This window comes from Meleagris gallopavo, chromosome 3 (assembly GCF_905368555.1).
Source record: "Meleagris gallopavo chromosome 3, MGAL_WU_HG_1.1, whole genome shotgun sequence".
NCBI lineage: Eukaryota > Metazoa > Chordata > Aves > Galliformes > Phasianidae > Meleagris > Meleagris gallopavo.
In genome coordinates, this window is record NC_139406.1 from 10,082,032 (window position 1) to 10,103,614 (window position 21,583).

Below are 21,583 nucleotides of genomic sequence, written 5' to 3' on the forward strand. Positions count from 1 at the left end.
TTTTGCTCTCTGCCAAGTGATACATCTTAGTGACAAGTCGCTCCGGCCACGCAGCGGTGCTTTAATGCCATGGAGTGTCGTGGGGTGTGCTGGGACAATGGGGAGACCTGATGGTAAAGGCTGAATGCTCTGCAGCTGCATGCAAGCTGGTCTGGATTAAAGGCTCCAGCCTTGGAAGCTCCTTGTTGAAAAAGTCACTCAGAGTATTTTCTGCAGATTAATATTGTTATGGACATCAGAGCCTCCAACAGCCATTTTCCAGTAATAGGCCCTTTTGTAATTATTTGACGCATTAAAATATATGCCTTGCAGACAGCAGTTCTCGTGTTAGCTTAGATATATCAAAGTAGATTTTATTTAAAATCTGCCATGCTGAATGCCAGGCTTTGTTTCGTAAATACGTCTTGGAATTGTTAGGATGATTTATTCAACACACTAAAGAATGAAATTCCACTTCCAATGCACTGTGCCACATTGGGCTGGATGCAGCATCAATGTGTCATTGGAAGGGGAAGCTGGAAGCTTCATGGGTGGGTGCCCAGAGCTGGGTATGGGGGAGCACAGAGCTGGGTATGGGGAAGCACAGGGCTGGGTATGGGGGAGCACTGTCAGGCAATGAATGGAAGGGACCTCTTGCAGGGATTCTGACCACCTGCTGCTCTTCATGGGATATTGCTTTTCTGGCAATAGACCTATGGATTTTTTTCCTAGATCTGAACCAAACCGGCTGCCAGATTTTCAACTTATCTGTAAGGCAGATAAACTAATAGCATTGCATCTCTTGAGGGTCTGTTGCACGTTGTTATTGAGAGGGAAGTCATTGGAAAAATGACCGTCTCAATGTGATACCAGAGGAAGATGAAGGAGCCCTGTTCTGCTGCATGCAGGTTTGTGTAGTGCTGTTATTTGCTTCAGCAGAGCAGGGATTTGGCCTATCCTTAAACAACTTTCTTTTGTTTTTCTTCTTGAATCTTCATGTGTAGCCAGGAGACAGCGTTACGAGGAGGGCTGCTCCTGCCCGTGTGCTCAGCAGATGGATGGGAGCCCACAGCTGGGCGCAGCCTCTGTTTCCCCACAGTCACAGAATCACAGAATATCCCAAATTGGAAGAGACCCACAAGGATCACTGAGTCTGACTCCTGCCTCCTCGTAGGACCAACCAAAAATCCCAAGTCCCAGGGATGTTGGTGCAGAGACCCACTGAGCTGCCGCAGAACAGCGGATGTACTGAAATTAACCGATCCAAACCCCCTCCATACAAGCACACGCATTCAGAATTTGTTTTACTGAGCAATTAAATGTGTAAGATAAATATCCCTGGGGGAGGAGGGCTGTCTGAGGTTTTATGGCATATCTTTGAAATCTCAATCCAAGCACAACACTGCATAGAGACCTAATAATGCTGGAGTGTGACTGCGCCCCGTACCGCCTTCTGATCATTTCACCAAACCATTTTGCTGATGAAAAATTAAAGCTGAATTTTAAAAATTAAAACTTTATTATTATTATTATTATTATTATGAAGTTGTTTTTCAGTGGTACGGTCGGTACAGCCGTTAGGTGCTTGGCCAACCAGCTGCCTGCAGTTCAGGTGCAAAAGTCATTTTGGAGGATGTGTGAGCAGTTGGAATGATCCGTACTGCCGTTTCTATACCTGAACTGCAAGTGCAGCACCTCTCTTAGAGCTCTGTGGGGTTTCCTCGTGTTTAGCAAATGAAATGTACAACAGCGAAACCTCAAAAAGCGACAGGATCCCAATAAATACCAGCCGGATTTCTTCTGGACTCAAAAAACTCTCGGTGGCTTTAAGATTTATGGCGCATCGGGATGTTCTTTTCAGGAGTTCGTCCCCTGGGTGGCCCGGGCTGCGACGGTGGTGCGGGGCCGGGGTGTCCCCGGCGCGGTGCGATACATCTCGTACTGACACCCGGCCGTCCTCAGCAGCGCGACTACGGCGGTCCTCAGCGTGCGCCCGGCTTTAACCCTGCGCTCGATTTTCACTTTGCTTTGCGTCCTGCTTTCGCTTGCTCGGTTGTTTCGGGTTGGTTGGTTCGGGCAAATAAATGTTAAAGGACAGACGGGACCCACGTGCAGAAGAAACAAACAAACAAACAAAAATTGGTTTTTTTTTTTCCTCCCAAAGAGTTTTCATCTCACTTCTGAAAAGTTTCGTTCCACTCACACCTCAGAGCTCTTCGTTTGACACTGAAACAAAAGAAATGGACGCAGATTTCCCACCCGTTAACCCCCGGCAGCACATCTTCATCTTCCTCCTCTCCGTCTCTCTCCTCTCGCCCCGTCCCTCCGCTGCCCCACGCGTGGGTCTCCACGCACTGCCGGCGCTGCGCGCAGTGGAACGGCCGCTCTGGGAAGAAGCTCCGGCAGAGCTGACAGCTGGGAGCGGCCGCAGGTGGAGGCGGCAGGGCTCTTCTCACCATCCTTTCTGCCTTTTCCTTCGTACCATCGGATGCACACAGAACCTCCCGGGTTATGTGGGTGTTTGTTTGTTTTTCCCTTTTCCCTTAATTATCCCTCTTTATGCTTTTTTATTATTATTATTATTATTATTTAATGCCCGGCCAGTTTTTCTTCCTTCTGCTCCGCTCTCTGCTCGAGCGAACAGCAGCCTACAGCCCCGTTCCGAGCCGGGACAGCCCCAGAACAAAACACCGCACATCCGATATCAGAGGAAGGATGCGGCCCCTGAGATGGAGTCTCGGAACGGAGCTGAGCTGGGAATGGGATGGGGGAGGCAAATAAAGGGCGGGCGGTGCGCATCCGAGAGGCATCTCCATGGGAAGCACAAAAAAAAAAAAAAAAAAAAAAAAAAAAAAAGAAGGAAGGGAAGGGAAGGAAGGGGGGAGGGGGAGGAAGAAAAAAAAAGAGGAGGAAAAAAAAAAAAGGAAAAGAAAAAAAAGAAGAAGAAGAAGAAGAAAAAGGAAGAGCCGCACGTGTCTTTTGAAAAAGCCGGTGCGCTCCCTGCGGTCCCGCTGCCCGCCCGGCTCCTGCTACGTCCCGGGCTGCTCCGCTCACCGGCGCTGCTGCCGGGCAGCCGAGGAGGACACCGCACCGCGGGGCCGGTGCTAAAGAAGCGGAGGATGGGTCCGACGGGTGTCCCCACCCACGGATCCACTTTGGCGGTGCGCGAAAAAGAGAGAGGGGAAAAAAAAAAAAAAAAAAAAAAAGTAACATTTTAACTACGCGTAAGAAGGCGGAATCTCCCCTCCCCCCACCACCACTCCTTGCCCTCTCCCTCGGGGCGTGAAATCGGACCTGAATCCTCGAGGGGAAAGGGAAAAAAAAATCCACGGGTGGGAGCCGGGAGGTTGGGGGGGGGTGGAAGCAGCGGGCGGCATCGCGCAGGCGCGGGCTGGAGCTGCCGGCCCCTCCTGGCCCAGGTGAGCGCGGTGCAGGTGAGGGGAGGGGAGGATTCAGCCGGCGGCGCCGCTCCCCGCAGCCCGTGAGCGGCGGGAGCCGCAGCCCGCAGCGCCATGTCCGTCCTCGCCAAGATGGGGGACTGGCAGGTAACGGGGGGCTGCCCCATTTTGTTGGGGGGTTGCTACGTGGGACGGGAGTTGGGTATCGAGGGACGGGACGGACCGGGACGCTCCCACGAGTGATCCGACCACGGGGGGGGAGGTTGGGTTGGTTCGGTGCCTGCGCTGCTCCTGACTTTTCCGATCTCTCTCCTCGCTGCTTTATTACTTACTGCAGGAAAAGACCAAAAAAAAAAAAAAAAAAAAAAAAAGTGAGCACAAATATATTTTTAATCACTTTTACAGTTGAAATTGGCGTCCTTTATCGGGGGGTCGGCGAATAGAAGCGATCTAAATAGGACAGATACGTGTGTGTGTACACATCTGTATTACTTTTGCACTAACCCAAGCTTAGGCTTGGTTACGTACCCCCTCTCAGGCTCTCTTTGCCCCAGACGTGCCCCCACCGCACCCCGCTGCCCCGGGCGGCACATAGCGGGGGAGCCCCGGGGTGCGGGGTTGGGCGCTGGGGGTAACCCGGGGCTCCTCGAGGCAGAACGCAGCGTCTGAGCGGATGGCGCCTCGGGGAGCGAAATGAATGGGATCGGGGAGGAGGGAAGAGGGGCCCCGGGGAGGGAGAGAGGTGCGGGGCCGACGGAGCGCTCCGCGTAGGGAACAGACGAAGTTCGGTGGTGTCACCGCTCCGTCCCTGCGCTGTAGCGTTCGCAGAAGTGTTTTTGGCTGCCCGTGTTTTTGCTTCGCCGTTCTGTCCGGGTGTGGCGTGTAGGGTTTGGGGCTGGATTTTGGAGAACAACAGCCACCGGGACCGGAGGGGAAGAGAACAGTTCTCGAAAGAACGCGGCTTTTCAATAATCCGTCAAAAAATAAAAGGTGACATCGAACCCCGAGGGCAGGAGCCACCTCCGCAGGCGGCAAACGGTCGCACCTCGCCTCCCCTCTGCTTGATTTTTGGGGGAAAAAGGGGAAAAAGCGCAGAGGACGCCCCGCGCCCGGGGGCCGGACGGGAGCACGGCCCCTTTCCCCCCCGCGGTGGGCGCACACGGGCGCAGAGCCGTCCCTACGGCCCCGTACCTGCGGCGGGCGCGGGTCGGAGCCGGCGAGCAATTGGGCCGCGGTCGCTATGCTAATGAGGCGCTCCGGCTGCGGGTAAAGCGCTGCAAAAGGGAAAAGTTTCTGCCATTAGAGGGAGATCTCCGAGCGCTCAGTGCAGAGCGGCTCTGCACAGCTCAGCCGCGCTCCGCAGCATCGAGCCGGGGGGATCGGACCCTCTCCCGCCGACCCATGAAAATGCTCTGGAAGCTGACGGATAACATCAAGTATGAGGAGTGCGAGGTAAGCGCCTGACCGGACCGGGCATTGCCCCGGGGCCATTCGCCGCGAACGGGGCCGCGCAGCATCCACCGATCCGCGGATTTCGTTGAGGAGGAGTTGTGCCCCCGAGCCGGGAGCGGCCGAAAGGGGCCGGGGCCTCTGGGAGTCCCCGGGGAACGACGGCGGAACGAGAGCCGGAGCGGTCCCGGCCGTAGGGAGAGCTCTGTGCGTGCGGCTCTGTGGGATGCTGCGCGCATCCACGCGGATGGATGGACGGATGGATGGATGGATGGACGGACGGATGGACGGATAAATGGATGGATGGAAGGAAGAATGGATGGATGGATGGAAGGAAGAGCGAGGAGACAAAGGGAGCAGAGCGGCTCAGGACAGCCGCTGAAATCCCCCCCCCGGTGCGGCCGTGTCCCGAATGCGGCTCTGGGGGCAGCCTCCCTGTTCTCAGGGCCTTCGAGCAGTCGTATACGGACCGCTCGGAAAATTATATCCTAACAGCTAGGGTCGGAGGACAGACCCGTGTGTGTGTGCGGCCGTGCTCTGAGCGTCTTTTGGTCTGATTAAAAAAAAAAAAGAAGAAGAAGAAGAAGAACAAAACGAAGAGGGCAGCCCATGTCAATCCCCAACGAAAGCCACGCTCGCACCTTCCACAAAAGTTCTCCTTGCGGCACGGATCAATAAAAGGACAGCACTGTGCGAACGAATGTACTTCTTTGGGGCCGAGCCGGCGCCGGGCGATGCCGCGGCGTAGGGCAGGGTCCGAGGAACCGCCGGGGACCGAAGGATGCGGTGCTTCAGTCCTGCCCCGAGCGCTGGGACGCAGCCGCTGCTCGGAGCGGGGCTGAGCTGTCGGATATGCGATGTCTGGCCGTGGGGCGTCAGGGAGAATTTTTTTATTTTATTATGACTGTTATAATTATTATCCCATCCCTCGGCCGAAGGCACGGCGAGAGCTTCACCTCCTCCCCGCCCCAGGCCGCCGTTGTGGGTCAGCGCCGTCTGCGTGCCGCTGCCGTCGGGTCTTCGGCCCCGGCCCCCGCGGGCGCCGATTTCGTCCCGTCAAGGCCCGGCGCAGTGCGGAGCCGGGGCCGGGATAGGGGCAGAGGAGCGGCGCGGAGGGCGGTGCCGGAGTCGCGCAGCCAGTCGGACGGGTTGCGCGGGGCCCGGCGTGTCTGGGCCGGACGGAGGAGCGCTCGCCGTGCCTCCCTCCCGCCGTGCCCGGCTCTCTCCTTCTCCCCCCGCGTACCGCCCGCCCTCCTTCCTCCTTTCGTTCCTTCCTTCCCTCCTCTTTTCCCGGCTCCTCCGAGTGGGGGGCGGCGGATGCTGGCGGGGCTGGAGGTGCGGGAGGAAGAGGAGGAGGAGGAGAACTTTCCAGGACGCGGCGGCGACAGCGGAGCGGGGACCCCTCGGCGGGGCATGGACGGGGCGGCGGCGGAGCCCCCCCCGCGCGAGGGCGGCGGGCCGGAGGGCGGCGGGAGCCGGGAGCGGCCGCTCTTCTCCTCCTCCGCCGCCTTCGAGCCCGGCTTCTCTCAGCAGCCGCAGCCCGAGGTGCGCCCGGGGCTGGGGGCGAGGAGGGAGGGAGGAAGAGGAGGGAGGGAAGGAGAGAAGGAAAGGGGATCCCGCGCCCCCCCCCCCCCTCTTTACCCCCCCTCCCCTCGCCGCACGGTTCTCCCACCTCCGCCGCACCCCTCCCGGCTCCCACCCTCTGCCTCTCTCCGCTCTCTTTCTCTTTCACTTTTGCATGCCCCGCAACCTTTTAAAATGTGGCCCCTTCCCTGTGATTCGCCAGACGCGGCGGCATGTCCCCCCTGCGCGCCGCGCTCCCTCCCTCCCTCCCTCCTTTTTGTCTCTCTCTCCCTCTCTCTCCCTCTCTCCCCGGCGCTGATTAGATACACCGATTCCTCATTCAATGGACGTCATTTAGAACGGGCTCTGCCTTGAGTTGCCTTCGCGCTTCACGCTCGATTTGCGGCCATTCTTCCCTTATTAAGTATTCGTGTAATATTAATAGTCATGAATATCCGCTGCTAGGAGGCTCCGGGAAGGCGGCGGCGGAGCGGGCGTGAGGAGCCCGAGCGGAGCGGCGGAGCTCGGGGGAGAGGAGAACGAGACAGAGACAGAGCGAGAAAAAGGATTGAGAAACGAACACACATCCTAGAGAAAAAAAAAAAAAAGAAAAAAAAAAAGAAAAAAAAAAGGGGGGGAAAAAAAAGGAAAAAAAAAGCGCAAACAAACAAACAAACAAACAAACAAAAAAAATCGACCAACTTTACCTCTCGCCCCGCGCCAGGATAGCAGAGGCTCTGCAGCACCCGATGAAGGGCAGCGGCGGGCGCTGCGCTTTCTGATGGATTCCGGCGGCGCGGGCGCGGAGCAGGAGCAGCCCCGGCGCCCCGCTGCTGCCCCCCGAGCGTAGCGCCGGGCTCCGGCCGCGTCCCTCCGCGCAGCTCCGCGCCCCTCCGCGGCCGCCCCGCGCCTCTCTCCCCGCCGCGCAGCCCCCGACGCCTCGCAGATGTTAGTGCACAGTTTTTCGGCTATGGTGAGTGGCTTCGCCTTTCTCTCCGCCGGGGGTCGGGGCTCGGGGCGCTGCTATTGTTGGCGGCGGCGGCGGCCGAGCTTACGGCGGCTCTGCCCTGCGTTCTGCTGTTTCGTCTCGGCTTCGCTCTCCTCGTTCTCGTTTGGTTTTATTTTCCTTTGCTTATTTGTTGGGGGGGGGATTGGTTTGGATATGTTGGTGTGTTTTGTTTTTTTTTTTCCTTTTTCCTTTTTATTTTCCCTTTGATTTCTCTTTTATTTTCTTTCTTTTTCCCCTTACCCTCCCCCCTCCCTTTTTTTCCTTTTTTTTTTTTTTCTTCTTTTTCCTTTTATTTTTGCTCTGCCGATCTCTAGAGCCGCCACTCCGTTCCCTTCGCTCCGCACCTGCCCGCGGGGTTTTCCTCCTTCCCTCGCCGCCTTTCTCAGGGCTCTGTCTCTCTCCTTCCGACCCCTTCTTCTTCCTCCTCTCCTCCATCGGAGCGGGGCCCGGAAGAGACTCTGGGGCCGCGCCTTCGCCCCGAATCGTTGTGCAAAGTTGCGGGCAGGGGCAGCGGTGCCCCCGCAGCAAGATGGCAGTTCGCTCGGCTCCCCCGCGTTATCCCCGGGATGTGGCGGCGGCGGCCCCCGGCAGAGGTGCGCCGGAACCAGGGCAGCGCTTTGGCTTACGTTTTCGGATTATGGTTCCGTAGGGCCCCGTGTAAGGGTTCTTTCAGTGCCCGCTGCCGGGGCACGGCCGGCCGGGAGCGCACGGAGCCCCGCCGCAGCGTTTTTTTGAATTGCTCGGAACGGTCCCGTTATTGTGGTTATCGCTGCTATTACACCGCCACCGCTGGGGCGATGGTCCGAGCCCCGTTAATGCTGCCGAGGTGGGCAGACGGACCTCCGTCTCTCCCTCCGAGAGAGGAGCTGCCCGGTGGGGGAAATGACCGGAGGGCGATTTTGAGGAGCACGGGTTTTGATTTCATCTTTTGTTTTTCTTTTCTCCCCCTCTCTCCCCTCCCCTCCTCCCCCGTACCCCCTCCCCGTGTCTCCCCCCCTTCACCCTCCCCCCCTAGGAGCGCCACGACAGTGCCAGCAACGGGACGGCGCGGCTGCCCCAGCTGGGGGCCGTGGGGCAGTCCCCGTATAGCAGCGCCCCGCCGCTCTCGCACACCCCCAACGCCGACTTCCAGCCGCCCTACTTCCCCCCCCCGTACCAGCCCATCTACCCCCAGTCTCAGGACCCCTATTCCCACGTCAACGACCCTTACAGCCTCAACTCCCTGCACACCCAGCCGCAGCCCCAGCACCCGGCTTGGCCGGGCCAGAGGCAGAGCCAGGAGCCGGGTTTGCTGCACGCGCACCGGGGGCTGCCCCATCAGCTGGGGGGGTTGGACCCCCGCCGCGACTACCGGCGGCACGACGACCTGCTGCACGGCCCGCACGGGCTGGGCGCGGGGCTGGCCGACCTGCCGCTGCACTCCATCCCTCACGCCATCGAGGACGTGCCGGTAAGCAGCGCCGGACCGCGGCCCCGGGGAGGGAAGGGGGGGTTAGAGGGGGGGGGAACACGGGGCGAGGGAGGGGCCCCCGAAATGTAATAGAAGGGGAGGGAGGAAGGGAGGAAGGCCGAGCCCCCCTGCCCAGAACAATGGGCTCGTGTGTTGCGCCCGCTGAAATGAGGATAAATCAAATGAGTGTCGGCGTTAACAATATCTTTCCTTCTCGGTGACAATGAGATGTTGCGATTGGGAGAATGTTTACTATAGCCACAGGGCCGGGCGTGTGGGGATCTCTCGTTGGCGTGGGGTCTCTGAGAGCGTCTTCCCTGGGAAACGCGCAGGGAAAGGGGTAAAAAAAAGTCGGGGAAAGTGGCCTAAGGAAGAGAGGTCGGTTCCCCACGATTACGGGATGGTGGCATCTCAAGTTGTGAGGGGACGCAGGGAGATCCCTTCTCCAAAGGAATTAATGGACAAGTATCGGAAGAGGGGTGTGTGGAGCTGCTGCCATGTTCTTCCAGCAGCAGTACAGAGGGATGGATGACCCCACAGACCATTGGCTATACCTATGGGTTATCAAATCCCAGCCAGACCCGCTGCACTTCTATTAAATTAAATGTGCGGAGCCCATTGGGCAGCGGGTTATTCGGGGAATCCAATTCTGTTATCAGTAAGCCCGGATTTAAAAAAAAAAAAAAAAAAAAGGTTTCTAATGAAGCATGGCAATACAGAGGGCTGTGATGGAGCAGCCGGGCCATTGTTCCGCAGGAGAGTGCCTTATGCAACGCAATGGGGACGTGAGCAAAGTTCCTCTGCCGGTGTTCTCCCTGCAAACAGAAGCAGAACGTGGCAATAGATGCACGAAAGCTCGCAGTGCCCGTGCGGAGGGGCTGAGGCTGCGAGGGAGAGGAGGGAGCTGTGGTGTCTGGATGTGATTTCTGCCGAAATGCCATCCCAAATTACGGGATCAAATCTTACAACAATATATTCGCTGACAGCTTAATGAGTACAGTTTCGCGTTGCAAGGATGATGCTCAGACCAACGTACCTCATTTTGGGGGGCGTTTGGAAACCTTTTGAAAATTACGCTCGTGGAAAATGGGGAATTTATGGCAGCCCTCCCCCCCGGTTGAATTTAGCCGCAGAAAATTGCCGCTCGTGTTCCACACTTTTGCAATAAATACAAACGCTTTCCAGAGCGGAGGCTTTAGTGAGCCATTGGGATCCGTTAGAAACGAGTCGGTTCTTTTAACCCGATGCGAAATAATGCGGAGGCAACAGCAGGAACAAACCAATTTGTTGCCGGTGAGCCCCTGACTGCTGCAGGAACGTGACCAAAGCTCACTCCTCCATTCCCCCTCACTCTGTCTCGCTGTGCCCTGCAGAGATTGCAGTACAAATCGCTCCGTTCGCGTCTGAAAGACCCACGAATTAACGGCGCTGCCGTAGTTTGTGAGAGCTGAGTGCCATCTGTTTTAAATCCTTACCCAGCCCGGCCCTTGTTTTTTTTTTTTTTTTTGTTTTGTTTTGTTGTTTTTGGATGTGTTTTTTTTTTCTTTTCTTTTCCCTCTCTGTAAAACGGAATGGGCAGGGTGAGTGCGGGAAGGCACAGAAATAGGGGAGTAGCTGAGAGTATCCGTTGTGTGAGGGGGAAAAAAAATACGGAGCTTTGGGTCGCTTGTGGATTTTCCCGTTGCTGCCACGTTCGGCTTTAACAAAAGGGACCGGTGGAGATTTAGGAAAATCGAGGAGACGGTGAAAATTATTTAATCATAAATACCTCGGTGGGATTTTAAACTTAACAGTCCTCCCCGTACGGAATATGTGCAGAAATAACACAAATAAAAGTATTATGCCACACTACATTGACTTTATGGGTTTAGGGTGCATGCATAAAGGGATCATATTTCCCCATATAGTTAAAACACGAGAACTGCGGCAGTAGTCATTTCTGAACATTTCTCAATTTAATTATACTTAAATCCAGAAGCACTTTAGGCAAGTTACAAATGAGAGCACGGAGTATAATAAAACCTGTAATAAAGCAACTTAGTACCATCCACCCGGAATCATTGAGATCAGGCACAATTAACGGGAGCATAAATCCAAGGCAGAATGGAAAATGTTAGGATCAGTATTATTGTTGGACAAAGACTAGAGGAGGAAGTAATAGTTTTTTAAATGGTAATGCCTGCGTTTTGTAACGATTGCGAAACCTTCTATCTCAGCAGCGCTGGTGTTAATTTGTAAACACAGCCAGGCATTATATCGCCTGTCACTTCTTTCGGATTTAGAAAAAAAAAAAAAAAAAAAAAAAACAAACCAAAAACAACGCTATTCCGTTTGGCTTCCTCGGCACGTTGCGATCGAACCCCATCTGCGGGCAGACAATGGGGGGAGCCCGCCCGGGGGTGCAAAGCTCGCCCCGTCGGAGCGGCCCCGTGCGCCCGGCTGCGGCCGCTCCTTTGTGCCTCGCCCGCGGCGGGGAGAGGCGGAATGGAGGGAGGGAGGGAGGGAGGCAGGGATGGATGCGGGGCCCGGGGCTGTGGGACGGCTCTCGGTGCCCGCCGCGCTCGCTGACCGCCGCCTCTCGTTGTGTTGCAGCACGTAGAAGATCCCGGCATCAACATCCCGGACCAGACCGTCATTAAGAAAGGTGAGCGGCGAGCGCGGGCGCTGCGGGCCGGGGTCGGGAGGGCAGCGGGCGGAGGGCACGGCTCGTATCGTTTGTCCCAGAACCGCGGGACCGCAAAATCCGCTCCGGTGCTTCGGCGCGTCGGGAAGCGGCTCGGTTTCGCGCTTTGCCCGAAGCTCGGAGCAAATCGTTGTCGGTAAAGCGGAGGAGAAAACGCCGCGCTCCTCTCCTCTCGCGGTTCCGCGGTCGAATCGCGGCGGCTCTCGGCCGGGCTGCTGGGGAGCGGGGGGCGAAGCGGCGGCGGGGCGGTGGGATCTCGGCGGCTTTGTGCCGGGCGGACCGGGCACGGACAGCGGGCGGCCCCGCGCCCCGTCCTCGTCCCCATCCCGATCCCCGGCCGCCAAGCCTTTGTCACGTCAAATTAGACGAGCGAGGGATAAATCTGAAGAGATGCTCTTTCCGAGCCGACATGATAATTGGCTCTTTTATTAGTAATCTCCAGAGTTCGTTTAACTCCCGGTGTATCCATTAGCCCTCCCCGAGCTATTAATGTCACAAGCCATCCATCCCCAACCCCGGGCCCTCCGCCTCGCGCTCCCAACTCCTGCGCTGTGCCGGGGCCGCCCGCTGTGTTTCGGTGTTTTGTTTTTTCTTTTTTTTTTTTTTTTTCTTTTTTTTCCCCTCCGTTTGTTTTTTTTTTCTTTTTTTTTATTTTCGCTCCGGGCCGGGCTGGCCGCTCTGCCCCTTCTCCCCTCCCCACCCTCACCTCCCGCTCCTCCCTCCCTGCAGGCCCCGTGTCCCTCTCCAAGTCTAACAACAACGCCGTCTCCTCCATCCCCATCAACAAGGACGCGCTCTTCGGCGGGGTGGTGAACCCCAACGAGGTCTTCTGTTCGGTGCCGGGCCGCCTCTCGCTGCTCAGCTCCACCTCCAAGTACAAGGTCACGGTGGCGGAAGTGCAGCGACGCCTCTCGCCGCCCGAGTGCCTCAACGCCTCCCTGCTGGGCGGAGTGCTGCGGAGGTGAGGGGCGGGGGATAGCGGGAGGCGGGCGGACGGGCGGGCGGACGGACGGCGGCGGCCGAGGGGGCACCGAACCGCGCGGCCGGCCGCCCGGCGACCGCTGCCGCCCCGACGGAGCCCCGCGCCCGCCCGACCGCTAGGGGGTGCGGTGCGCTGCCGCTGACGCGGCCGATTGGGTTGGGGGCGCTGTAACCATGGCAACGCGGCCCGGTGTGCGAGGGGTGGCGGAGCCCGGCCGCTCTGCCCTCGTGGCGGTAGCAGCCCAGGGTGCGGGGTTGGCGTCAGCGTGCCTTGTGGGCGCCGTTGGGCTGTGATCTCATGCACATTCGAGAGCGCTCGGGCAGGGAATAAAATTAATTAGCCAAACTTTTATCCTAACGCGCCGTCTCTGTCGTGCGGAGATCAGTCTCTATGCGATAACGGCAAACTTTTTCATCAGCCTGCTCAGTAACGATAGAATCACAGAATAGAACCATTAAGGTTGTAAACGTGGCTAAGATAATCTAGTCCACCATCCCCGCCGTGCCCACTAGCCATGTGCCACATCCACGCAGTTCCTGAGCACCTCCAGGGATGGTGACTCCACCACCTCCCTGGGCAGCCTGTTCCAGTGCCTCACAACTCCTTATGAGAAGAAATTTTTCCTAATATCCTACGCAAACCTCCCCTGGTGTATCTTGAGGCCATCCCCTCTTGCCTTATCAATGGAATAACACAGCTGCCCTGAGACATGTCCCCTCTGGGCTGTGGCGGCTGCCGGCTTAGAGCAGGCTGTCACCTCAGTCAGTGCACTCACTGCTCCATCTGTAGACTCAGCTTTCCCCCAAAACCTCCCCTCATTGTCCCTCTGGTATGGCATTTTTGGGTGCTACACAGTCCCTCCCGCCCCTCCTCTAACCACCTTCCGTTGTGGAACAGGGCAAAATCCAAAAATGGCGGGCGGTCCCTCCGAGAGAAGCTGGACAAGATAGGGTTGAACCTGCCGGCTGGGAGGCGCAAAGCTGCTAATGTCACCTTGCTCACCTCGCTGGTGGAGGGTAAGTGCCTCAGCCCTGCCTGTGGTGCTGCACAGTGGGACAAGGCTCGGTGTCTTGGCTTGTTTTTTGGTTTTTTTTTTGTTCTTTTTTTTTCCAAGTTGGTGCTGCCTGTTTAAATTGGAAGGGTGTTCTTGTGGTCGATCAGGAAAGGGTGGTTGGTTGTGCAGCTCTGCCTTTTGATCTAACTTAAAACGAATCCTGCAGACTCTGCATTAAGCTCAGTGCCACCAGCACTGGGCTGAAAGTTGCAGGGAGCAGGGCTGCTGCTGCCCCTCAACAGTGGGCAACTGAAATGTCAAAAAATTGCAGCTGCTTTGGGATTCATCTCCTCCTGCCCCCAGTCACATAGCAGTAAATCATTTAAGTTTTCTGACATCTGCATTGGAGAAATGCGTGACCATTACTTCCTGAATTAATTTGGGAATCCTTGACCTAAGCAATGAATTAATGGTGTCCTGAAAGCCTCCGAGTTGCACCCCCCTCCCTTTTGGTTCTCATTTTCTGAACATGTGTTCCCTTCATTATATCATTCCTCTCTGCTTTGGTCTGTCCAGAGAATGCACAACTTACTTTTAGCACCTTCAGGTGCCCTGTGCTTTCAGAACTGAGTGGTGAGAAGCCTGAGCCTTTGCTGTCCTTTAGTTTAGAATCAGTTGCTTTGTCACATTGACTGGCACAAAGTAAACCCACGCCCAGAATATAAATCCTCCCCCTTTCTCTCTGCTTGTGGGTTTCACAACGTTTTGGGCCAGCTTGGTCTGCAGAGTGCTTTTAACCTCAGCCCAAGCTGCGCGGGTTTGCGTTAAGTTTGGTTGTGTAGGAGGAATTGGTAGCTCTGTTTTGTTGTCACTTTGCATTCTGCTGGAGATGTTTCATGTCGAAAGGGATGGGGAAAGAAGCGCTGCGCAATGCTGGACTTAAGTTTTTTAAACATTCAGGTTAGGTGGCTGCACAGTATTTATGCTGCATGGAAGTGAGCTGTGTCTTAATGTTTTTGAAAAGGCTGTGCCATTGCATCAGCACACCATAGTAACAAATTGCAAGGGGAAAACTTCTAAAAAGTCTAGCTTTGGTAGATGCCTAATATTTTGGGGGATGCTAATGAATATGGAGAATGTTTGATTGTAATCTATTGTTCTGTTTGGCATTGGCATATAAGTGCTTTAAAAGAGTGATTTTTATGAAAACAAAAAGCAAAACAGAGGCCCGATCTCCCTCCTTTTAGCTTAGGAGCGGTGTCTGGTTTTGAGGGGATGATAGTGTAAACAGTGCTCGGGCTTTGAGTCCTGTAGCATTTTCTGGAGTACTGTTATTGTTTATGATCCGCTCCATTTTATGGAAACAAGCTCACTGGACTGAGGCTTTGAAGCTCTAATTGGCGCATGCGTTCTTCCGGAGCTAGAGCTAATGGCAGGAAGCCCTGCAGTAAAAACCAACTGGTTCAGGAAATTAAAACCAAAGATTTGAAAATCAACAAAACAGACAGACTCGGTGGAATGACCCTAAAATTCTCATGGTTAATCGTTTGGGGGGGAACATATAATTATATGCGATCAAGTTAAATTTTAAACACTTAGCTGTTTAATGCGTTTTATTTAGAAGAGCTCTAGGAGTAATTATGATCAATATTAATCATTGATGCATTGCGAAAGAATACAGAGACGTGGCTGAGGCAATCAAATATTTCCGGAGTAAATAGATTTGAATGAGCTGTGTATAAATGGCTGCATATACACGTGGCTATGTAAATGTAAGCACACATTTGAGGTGCACGGAGCCTGTCTGGCTAAGATCTGTTAGTCAATGGAAGCTTGAAAAAAAAACACTGAATGTGAGATTTCACTCGTAAAGATTGTCATGAAAATACATATTTGCATTGCCCTAGATGAAGCAAAAGGCAGCTCCTACAAGATAAGATGGGATTAGCATTTCTTACTGTACCTTTCTGCAGAGATAGAAAGATAACCAGTCCCTGTCTTTTAGAAGAAAAGCCCAAGTAGAAAGTTGTGCTTTTTTTTTTGTTTTTTTCTTCTGATGTATTTTTGCCTCTGTGCTGTGTGTACTGATGAGCTGTGTGTTTCCCTCCCCATCCCCTCCCGCCTCTCCCTTTGCAGGGGAAGCAGTGCATCTAGCTAGAGATTTTGGGTACGTTTGTGAGACAGAATTTCCTGCCAAAGCAGTAGCTGAATTTCTCAACCGACAACATTCCGATCCAAACGAGCAAGTCACAAGAAAAAACATGCTTCTAGCTACAAAGTAAGACGTTTACCTTCCTAGCATGTGGTTCAGTTATGAGGGGAGGGTGACAGGCCCGGGTTTGGAGCTTTTATTTGCAAATGTTTTCCACGTAGCTGGTGGCTGCTGGTATTGCGTTTTGTGGGGGGTTTGTTTGTCCCCTCCTGCTCTGTGTAACTCAGCTTGGTTTCCATCCAGTCCATCTGCATGGATTTGCTCGAGAGTGAGTTGTGGATATTGCAGATGGATGTTTGGTTAAAGAAAAAAAGCAAAAATATTCCAGGTCCTTTCACTTAGCTTATCAATTGAGGTAGAAGGGGGAAGGCTTCCCATTGACGGTAAAATAAAACTGGCACATTAAGCTGATTTCAGATCATTAAAATCTGCAGCGGTTCTTTCTTCATAAGGATCTCAGCTACTTAGTGAACGTAGGGATATTAAAAATATATTTTAAATGCCAATCTGTACACAGTTAAAATGCTAGCGGGGCTTATCATTGGTGGGGCTAGCTAGACTTCCAGGTGGCGCGTGAAAGGAAAATGATTGTTTTGATATGTTTGCTGGAAATTAAAAGGGTTGTTTAGTGGCCCTTAATTACCAGTGGAGGTGTCACGAAAGGGCACAGTGCCAGAGGGCGCAGGCAGAAGATGGGAGCCAGTTTATGGCTGGAAGACATTAACGCGGGTTTCAGAATCCAAACTGTTTCAACGTGCCTCTAAGCCTTCGCTGTAAGGTGTGTTATTTCCCCAGCCCTTTGTGCGGTGGGCGGATGGTGTCACCTAACTTCTGCACCCTGCCCTCGTATCCTCCCTTCTCACGTCCCTGGAAGGAAATTTCCAGAGCCTGGTTAGCGTCAGCCTTTACCCTGTGTGGAAAGGTCCCTTTGGATTTGGAGATAGAGATGTATATATATAAAGTGTTTCAGAACACCCTATTTTAAAGCCTCCATTCCCCTCTCTTCCTTCACCCTTTCCTCCCCACGCACATGGGTATGTTTTAGCCTTGTGAAGGAAGAGGCCCGAGGCTCTCCAAATAAGAGTCTTCCAAAACGTGAATAAATCCCCCAAATCCTCTCTGGATATTGCGGCCCGTCTCCTCCATTCCACACTGCTGGGGTACTTTAAGCTGCGTATTGATTCAGTTCCAAAATCCATCTGGGAAGGGATGTATGTTTGCAGGCAGTAGGTGAGGGGTGCAAGATGGGGATCGGTGGGGTGGGCGGGAACTGCTGTGGTGTGCGTGCTCACTTTTCGTCCGTGCAGGCCGGGGCACGATGCGTGCACGCAGTTGTGCACGTGTGCAAGGTGAAGGGAGGAGGCGTGTGCTTTGCCCACAAGTGTGAGAATGGGGGAATTTGTTGTGTAGAGAGGAAGCGGCGGGGAGCGAGTGTGCATTTGTGCACTCGGGGGCAGCGGCCGCCTTCACCCGCAGGCTTGTGTAACCTAGGAGGGAGCGTGGCTTTGCTGCTGACGGCGATGGTTCATTTCTTTCCCTCTCTCTTCCCCTCCTGCCCTCCCTCTCTGTGTCTCTGCTCCATTTGTGCTATAGACAGATCTGTAAAGAGTTCACCGACCTGCTGGCTCAGGACCGATCTCCCCTGGGGAACTCACGGCCCAACCCCATTTTGGAGCCGGGCATCCAGAGCTGCCTGACCCACTTCAACCTCATCTCGCACGGCTTTGGGAGCCCGGCGGTATGCGCTGCCGTCACCGCCCTGCAGAACTATCTCACCGAGGCGCTCAAGGCCATGGACAAAATGTACCTCAGCAACAACCCCAACAGCCACACAGACAACAGCACCAAAAGCAGCGACAAAGAGGAGAAGCACCGAAAGTGAGGATTCCCCCCCCACTCCTCTCCCTTCCCCCCCTCGCAGCCCATCAGTCCATTCATCTCCCTCCTCCCTCTGCCCTGCACCCAGCACCCCAGGCTACGGCAACAGAATGAGCATCCTTCTGCCAATCCTGTTCTCTGACTCTGCGGGACTGCTCTGCCCTCTCCCCACACCCCTTCCCGGCATCCACATCTCCATTTGCTCCCTTTTAACTCGTTCCCCCTCTCCCCGCTGCCACCATCGTTTTGCTACCCCAGTTTGGAGCCTAAGAGAACAGAAAACAGGGGGATGGAGCCAGCAAAAAGTAAAAGTTCTGTCTTGAGTTTGTGAACTTTTTTTTTTTTTTTTAAATAAAACAAAAGGAGGAAAAAAAAACAAAACAAAACAAAAAAGGACTTTTTTTTCTAAAAATATATTAAAAAAACTAAAAAAAAAACCTAAAAAAAGAAATAATACTTAAAAAAAATTCTATGAACTGGACTGAATCACCACCTTCCCTTACATAAACTTCAGTTAAGATTGTAGCCATATTAAAAGAGAAAAATGCGAGAGAAGTGCAACAGCAGCAGCAGCAGCAAGCAAACGAAAGGCAAAAAGGACTGATGACGTTTTATCAGTATTGTGAATAAACTTGAACACAAAACACAAGCAGTTCCATGTCATATCTTCAGTTGTAGAACTTTTTCCTGGCAAAGGTAAAGCGACCAACTTGAACTTTCTATTGCAACATGATTCACGGTTATTATATAAGGGAATCAGTGTTCATGTATGTATATATTTATTTATGTGTAATTTAATGGGAATTGTAAATATGGTGAGTCTGTTTTAAGCCTTTTTTTATTTATCTGGTGATCTCGTTTACCTCTTGTTTAGTGGGTTTTAAATCTTCCCCTCTTAGTTCATCATGTGGTTCATGGTACTTATTTAGATATCAGAGGTTTTTTGGGGGTTTTTCTCTGGGATTCATCATTTTTAGCCCTGTTGTAGCATGTTAAAGGCGACAATGAAGCAGCTGAACAAATAATAAAAAAAAACACATGGATTTTTATATATAATTAGTATGACATTTAGTTTCTCATTGAAGAAAAAATAAAGTGATGTTGGACCCTGACAAGATTTTTAAACATGTTAGTGGTTTTACAACCCTTATATGTTGTGAAAAATGAAAGAAGTTATTTTCATCCGCTGTCCCTCTCCCCAAAGCACCATCAGAGCAATAAATTAATACTGTCTTTTAAAACAAGATTTAGCTTTTTTTTTTTTTTCCTTTTTCACTCTTTTTTTTCCCCCTTCCTTCCCTTTCTTTTGTTTTTAGTTTTTTTTTTTCTTCTTCTTCTTTTTTTCTTTTTTTTTCCAAAGAACTTCACACATCCGGGACCACCTGGTATCCTGTATTTCCACTGGCCATATTGGAAGCAGCTATAGTTGTATTGTATTGAGTTGTGCCGGCAGTAGTTTCCATGCCTGTCAATGTATCATAGTCCTTTGTTGCCCAGATAAATAAATATTTGATACGCTTTATGTCGATTTTTTTATTCAGTGGCTGTCTTTACCCAGGCGTATTTTTGTTCTTGGCAGTATTTTTTATTCAGTATGGTTACAGTAATTGAGTTTAACTCTCCCTTGACAATTGCTCCTTGCAATAAGCAGCTGAACCCATTGTTTCCCTCAAGTATAATAAAAACTTACTTTCAACTTGGAGTTCAGAGCAGGGTATCATTTAGATATTCCACCGAGTCTGTATTCAGACAAACGACACAATAAAGCACAATGTATTCTTTTGGATAAAAAACTGTCTGTACTACTAACAAAATGACACGCTATCTTTTCTTTAACCAAAACATAATTTTATTTAAAGAAAAAAAAAAAAAAACCAAACAAACAAAAATAAAGTTTTATTTTATTTATGTTGACCTCTAGGTTTTTATTTATGTTTATCCGCAGCGTACAGAATTATAAAGCCTGTACAGTTTTGTACGTGTAGTTGTCCTGCAGGAGAGCAGAGAGAAAAGCAAATGGTATCTATCTCAGGAAAGACGTTATTAAAGGAATTACTGCTAAGCAAATACTGAAAATTAGGCGTTGTGAAGGAAAGAGGAACGTACAGGCGAATCAGAACCGGGTGCTGGAAACGAAAAGCTCCGTAGTTTGTGCCTACGTCACCTCATGGCTGTGAACTTTAGTGCAATCCTGCAGGAAGACAGATCCGTTCTGATGGGTGGTTGGTGTTTGGGTGGGAGGTTGGCATTTTGAGATGGCTGCCCCCGTTCGCGAGGAGCTGCGGGTTTTAGCTGAAGTTTCTTCTTGTGGTTGTAAGATAGGGAAGTTTGCTTTAAAAATAATGATGAAAAGAACAGAGCGTCCGTCTTGTAGATGGGTTGTAAAAACGTGTGAGAATTCCGCCTTTGAATCTATTCTCTTTGGCCCAGGGGGTAGGTGAAGTCAGCATCGGGCTGGATTATGTTCTATCACAGGAGAAGGGACTAATGCGGTTTAGATTGTAAAGGCTTTTTAAAGAGATGGTCTCCTTGAAGTGATGATGATATTTTGGTGCTGGTGGCTGATTTTTCTCTCTTTCCCTTTCCTGCCTCTTCCCCCCCCCCCTTTCTCCCCCTCCTGCTCTCTTTTTTTTTTTTTTTTTTCCTTTTACTCAGGCAGAAATGGTGGAGGTTAAGAGGGAGGTGTTTACAATAAAGCTGCAAAGAGAATTAACATTTGCTCATATATTCTGACGTTTGCTAGGGCTGGTGAAGCAAAGCATTAGATAAAGCCCAAGATGTTTCATTTTGCTTTGGTAATCTACTTATGGGAGGCAATGTAAAATCAATCTTGCCAAGCAGAAAGAGAGTTGGTGGCGTCTAAATTCTATTTTCGAGAGCCAGCCAGTTTATAAAAGCCCTGAATATTTTTTTCTTATAAATTGAAAGTGCATCTTTTGAATGTAAAGCCACAATTGTTTTAAAAAACAGTTATTTATTGTTTCCGAGAGAGACTGGTTAACTGTAAAGTAGATGTAACAAAATAATGAGGTGAATGAACCCTAACTGTACATATTCTTGACATAAATGAAATGCACAGTATTGTAGCAGGTGAAGTGAAGCATTGTCTATCAGGGCTGTTTTTCTTGGCTGCATCTCAGATTGTGTGTGGGATCCTAACCTCAGGCACAATAGCATTCATAAACAGCAATACATTGCTGCTCTTTCCACAGCAACACATAAATACTCATTTTTAAACGAAAACAATCTTATTATATACCATTCATTCGGATCTGGATTTACAGATGCTTGTTACTTTTAGAAACCTGTACCCAATATAATCGTTTTATACTGGGCGATGTATAAAGCGGTCTTATGCTAGAACATTATAAGGTCGTAATAAATAATGTTTTAAAGATATAATTAGCTACTCTATGCTAGGAGAGCGCATTTCAAGCATCCTTCTGCTGCATTTGCAAGCCACCGGAAAAGAGAAATGAAATGACCTTGCGTAGATATCTTTATGGCTGTTATTTCTGAGGAAGGACTTTGCAGGCGAGGATGGAAATCAGACTGGCTTCAGCTCAGCCTCTTCTGCTGCGACCAAGGCGAGGTTACAAAAACCTGCTAATTACTTCGCTGTTCTTTGGATGTGTTCGTACCGTTGCGCTCAACACGCAGCAGTCAAATTCTAGGTCAGGCTTTCAGACACCAACAAAAATCTGCTGTTGTTTTGTCCTCCAGATTGGCTAGAATTAGGGTGAGTGGCTGAACGCTAGACCAGGGCTGCCACGCCGTGCTGATTTCTGCACGTGAGCCTAACGACGGCTCGGCGCTCGTTCGCCGTGAATAAGGACAGCCCTCCTCTTTGTACCGTAATTCACCCCACCCTCCAAAAATCGAATATTAATATAATTTGAGATTTAACTGGTGGAACAGCCATCAGGACAGCAATGCCCCGCAGCTGAAATAATATTTAAAATAGAAGGGATTTGACATTTGAGAAG

At 51.9% G+C, this 21,583-nt stretch overlaps 1 protein-coding gene across 6 annotated transcripts; it reads left to right on the forward strand.

The window, feature by feature from the left end:
• Positions 1-3,373: 3,373 nt before the first annotated feature.
• Positions 3,374-19,299, forward strand: TFAP2A (transcription factor AP-2 alpha). 6 transcript variants are annotated; one of them, XM_085220249.1, is made up of 8 exons: positions 6,232-6,371; positions 7,114-7,362; positions 8,414-8,848; positions 11,441-11,492; positions 12,261-12,492; positions 13,411-13,529; positions 15,644-15,785; positions 17,313-19,299. In XM_085220249.1, exons 2-8 carry the CDS (start codon positions 7,336-7,338, stop codon positions 17,599-17,601), a joined length of 1,296 nt encoding a protein of 431 aa, XP_085076375.1. In that variant the 5' UTR covers positions 6,232-6,371; positions 7,114-7,335; the 3' UTR covers positions 17,602-19,299. The 6 variants fall into 6 exon arrangements, with proteins under 6 accessions (XP_085076371.1, XP_085076370.1, XP_085076369.1 ...); XM_085220248.1 differs by having other exon boundaries at positions 6,235-6,371; positions 6,855-7,362; XM_085220245.1 differs by lacking the exons at positions 6,232-6,371; positions 7,114-7,362 and adding an exon at positions 3,374-3,524.
• Positions 19,300-21,583: the final 2,284 nt, after the last annotated feature.

Bases quoted from the DNA above. Each gene is read 5' to 3' on its own strand.
- TFAP2A (XM_085220243.1), top strand. From the start codon at position 5,727: ATGACTGTTATAATTATTATCCCATCCCTCGGCCGAAGGCACGGCGAG. The intron at 12,493-13,410 runs GTGAGGGGCGGG...GTTGTGGAACAG, and splicing joins CTGGGCGGAGTGCTGCGGAG to GGCAAAATCCAAAAATGGCG. The intron at 15,786-17,312 runs GTAAGACGTTTA...TTTGTGCTATAG, and splicing joins AACATGCTTCTAGCTACAAA to ACAGATCTGTAAAGAGTTCA.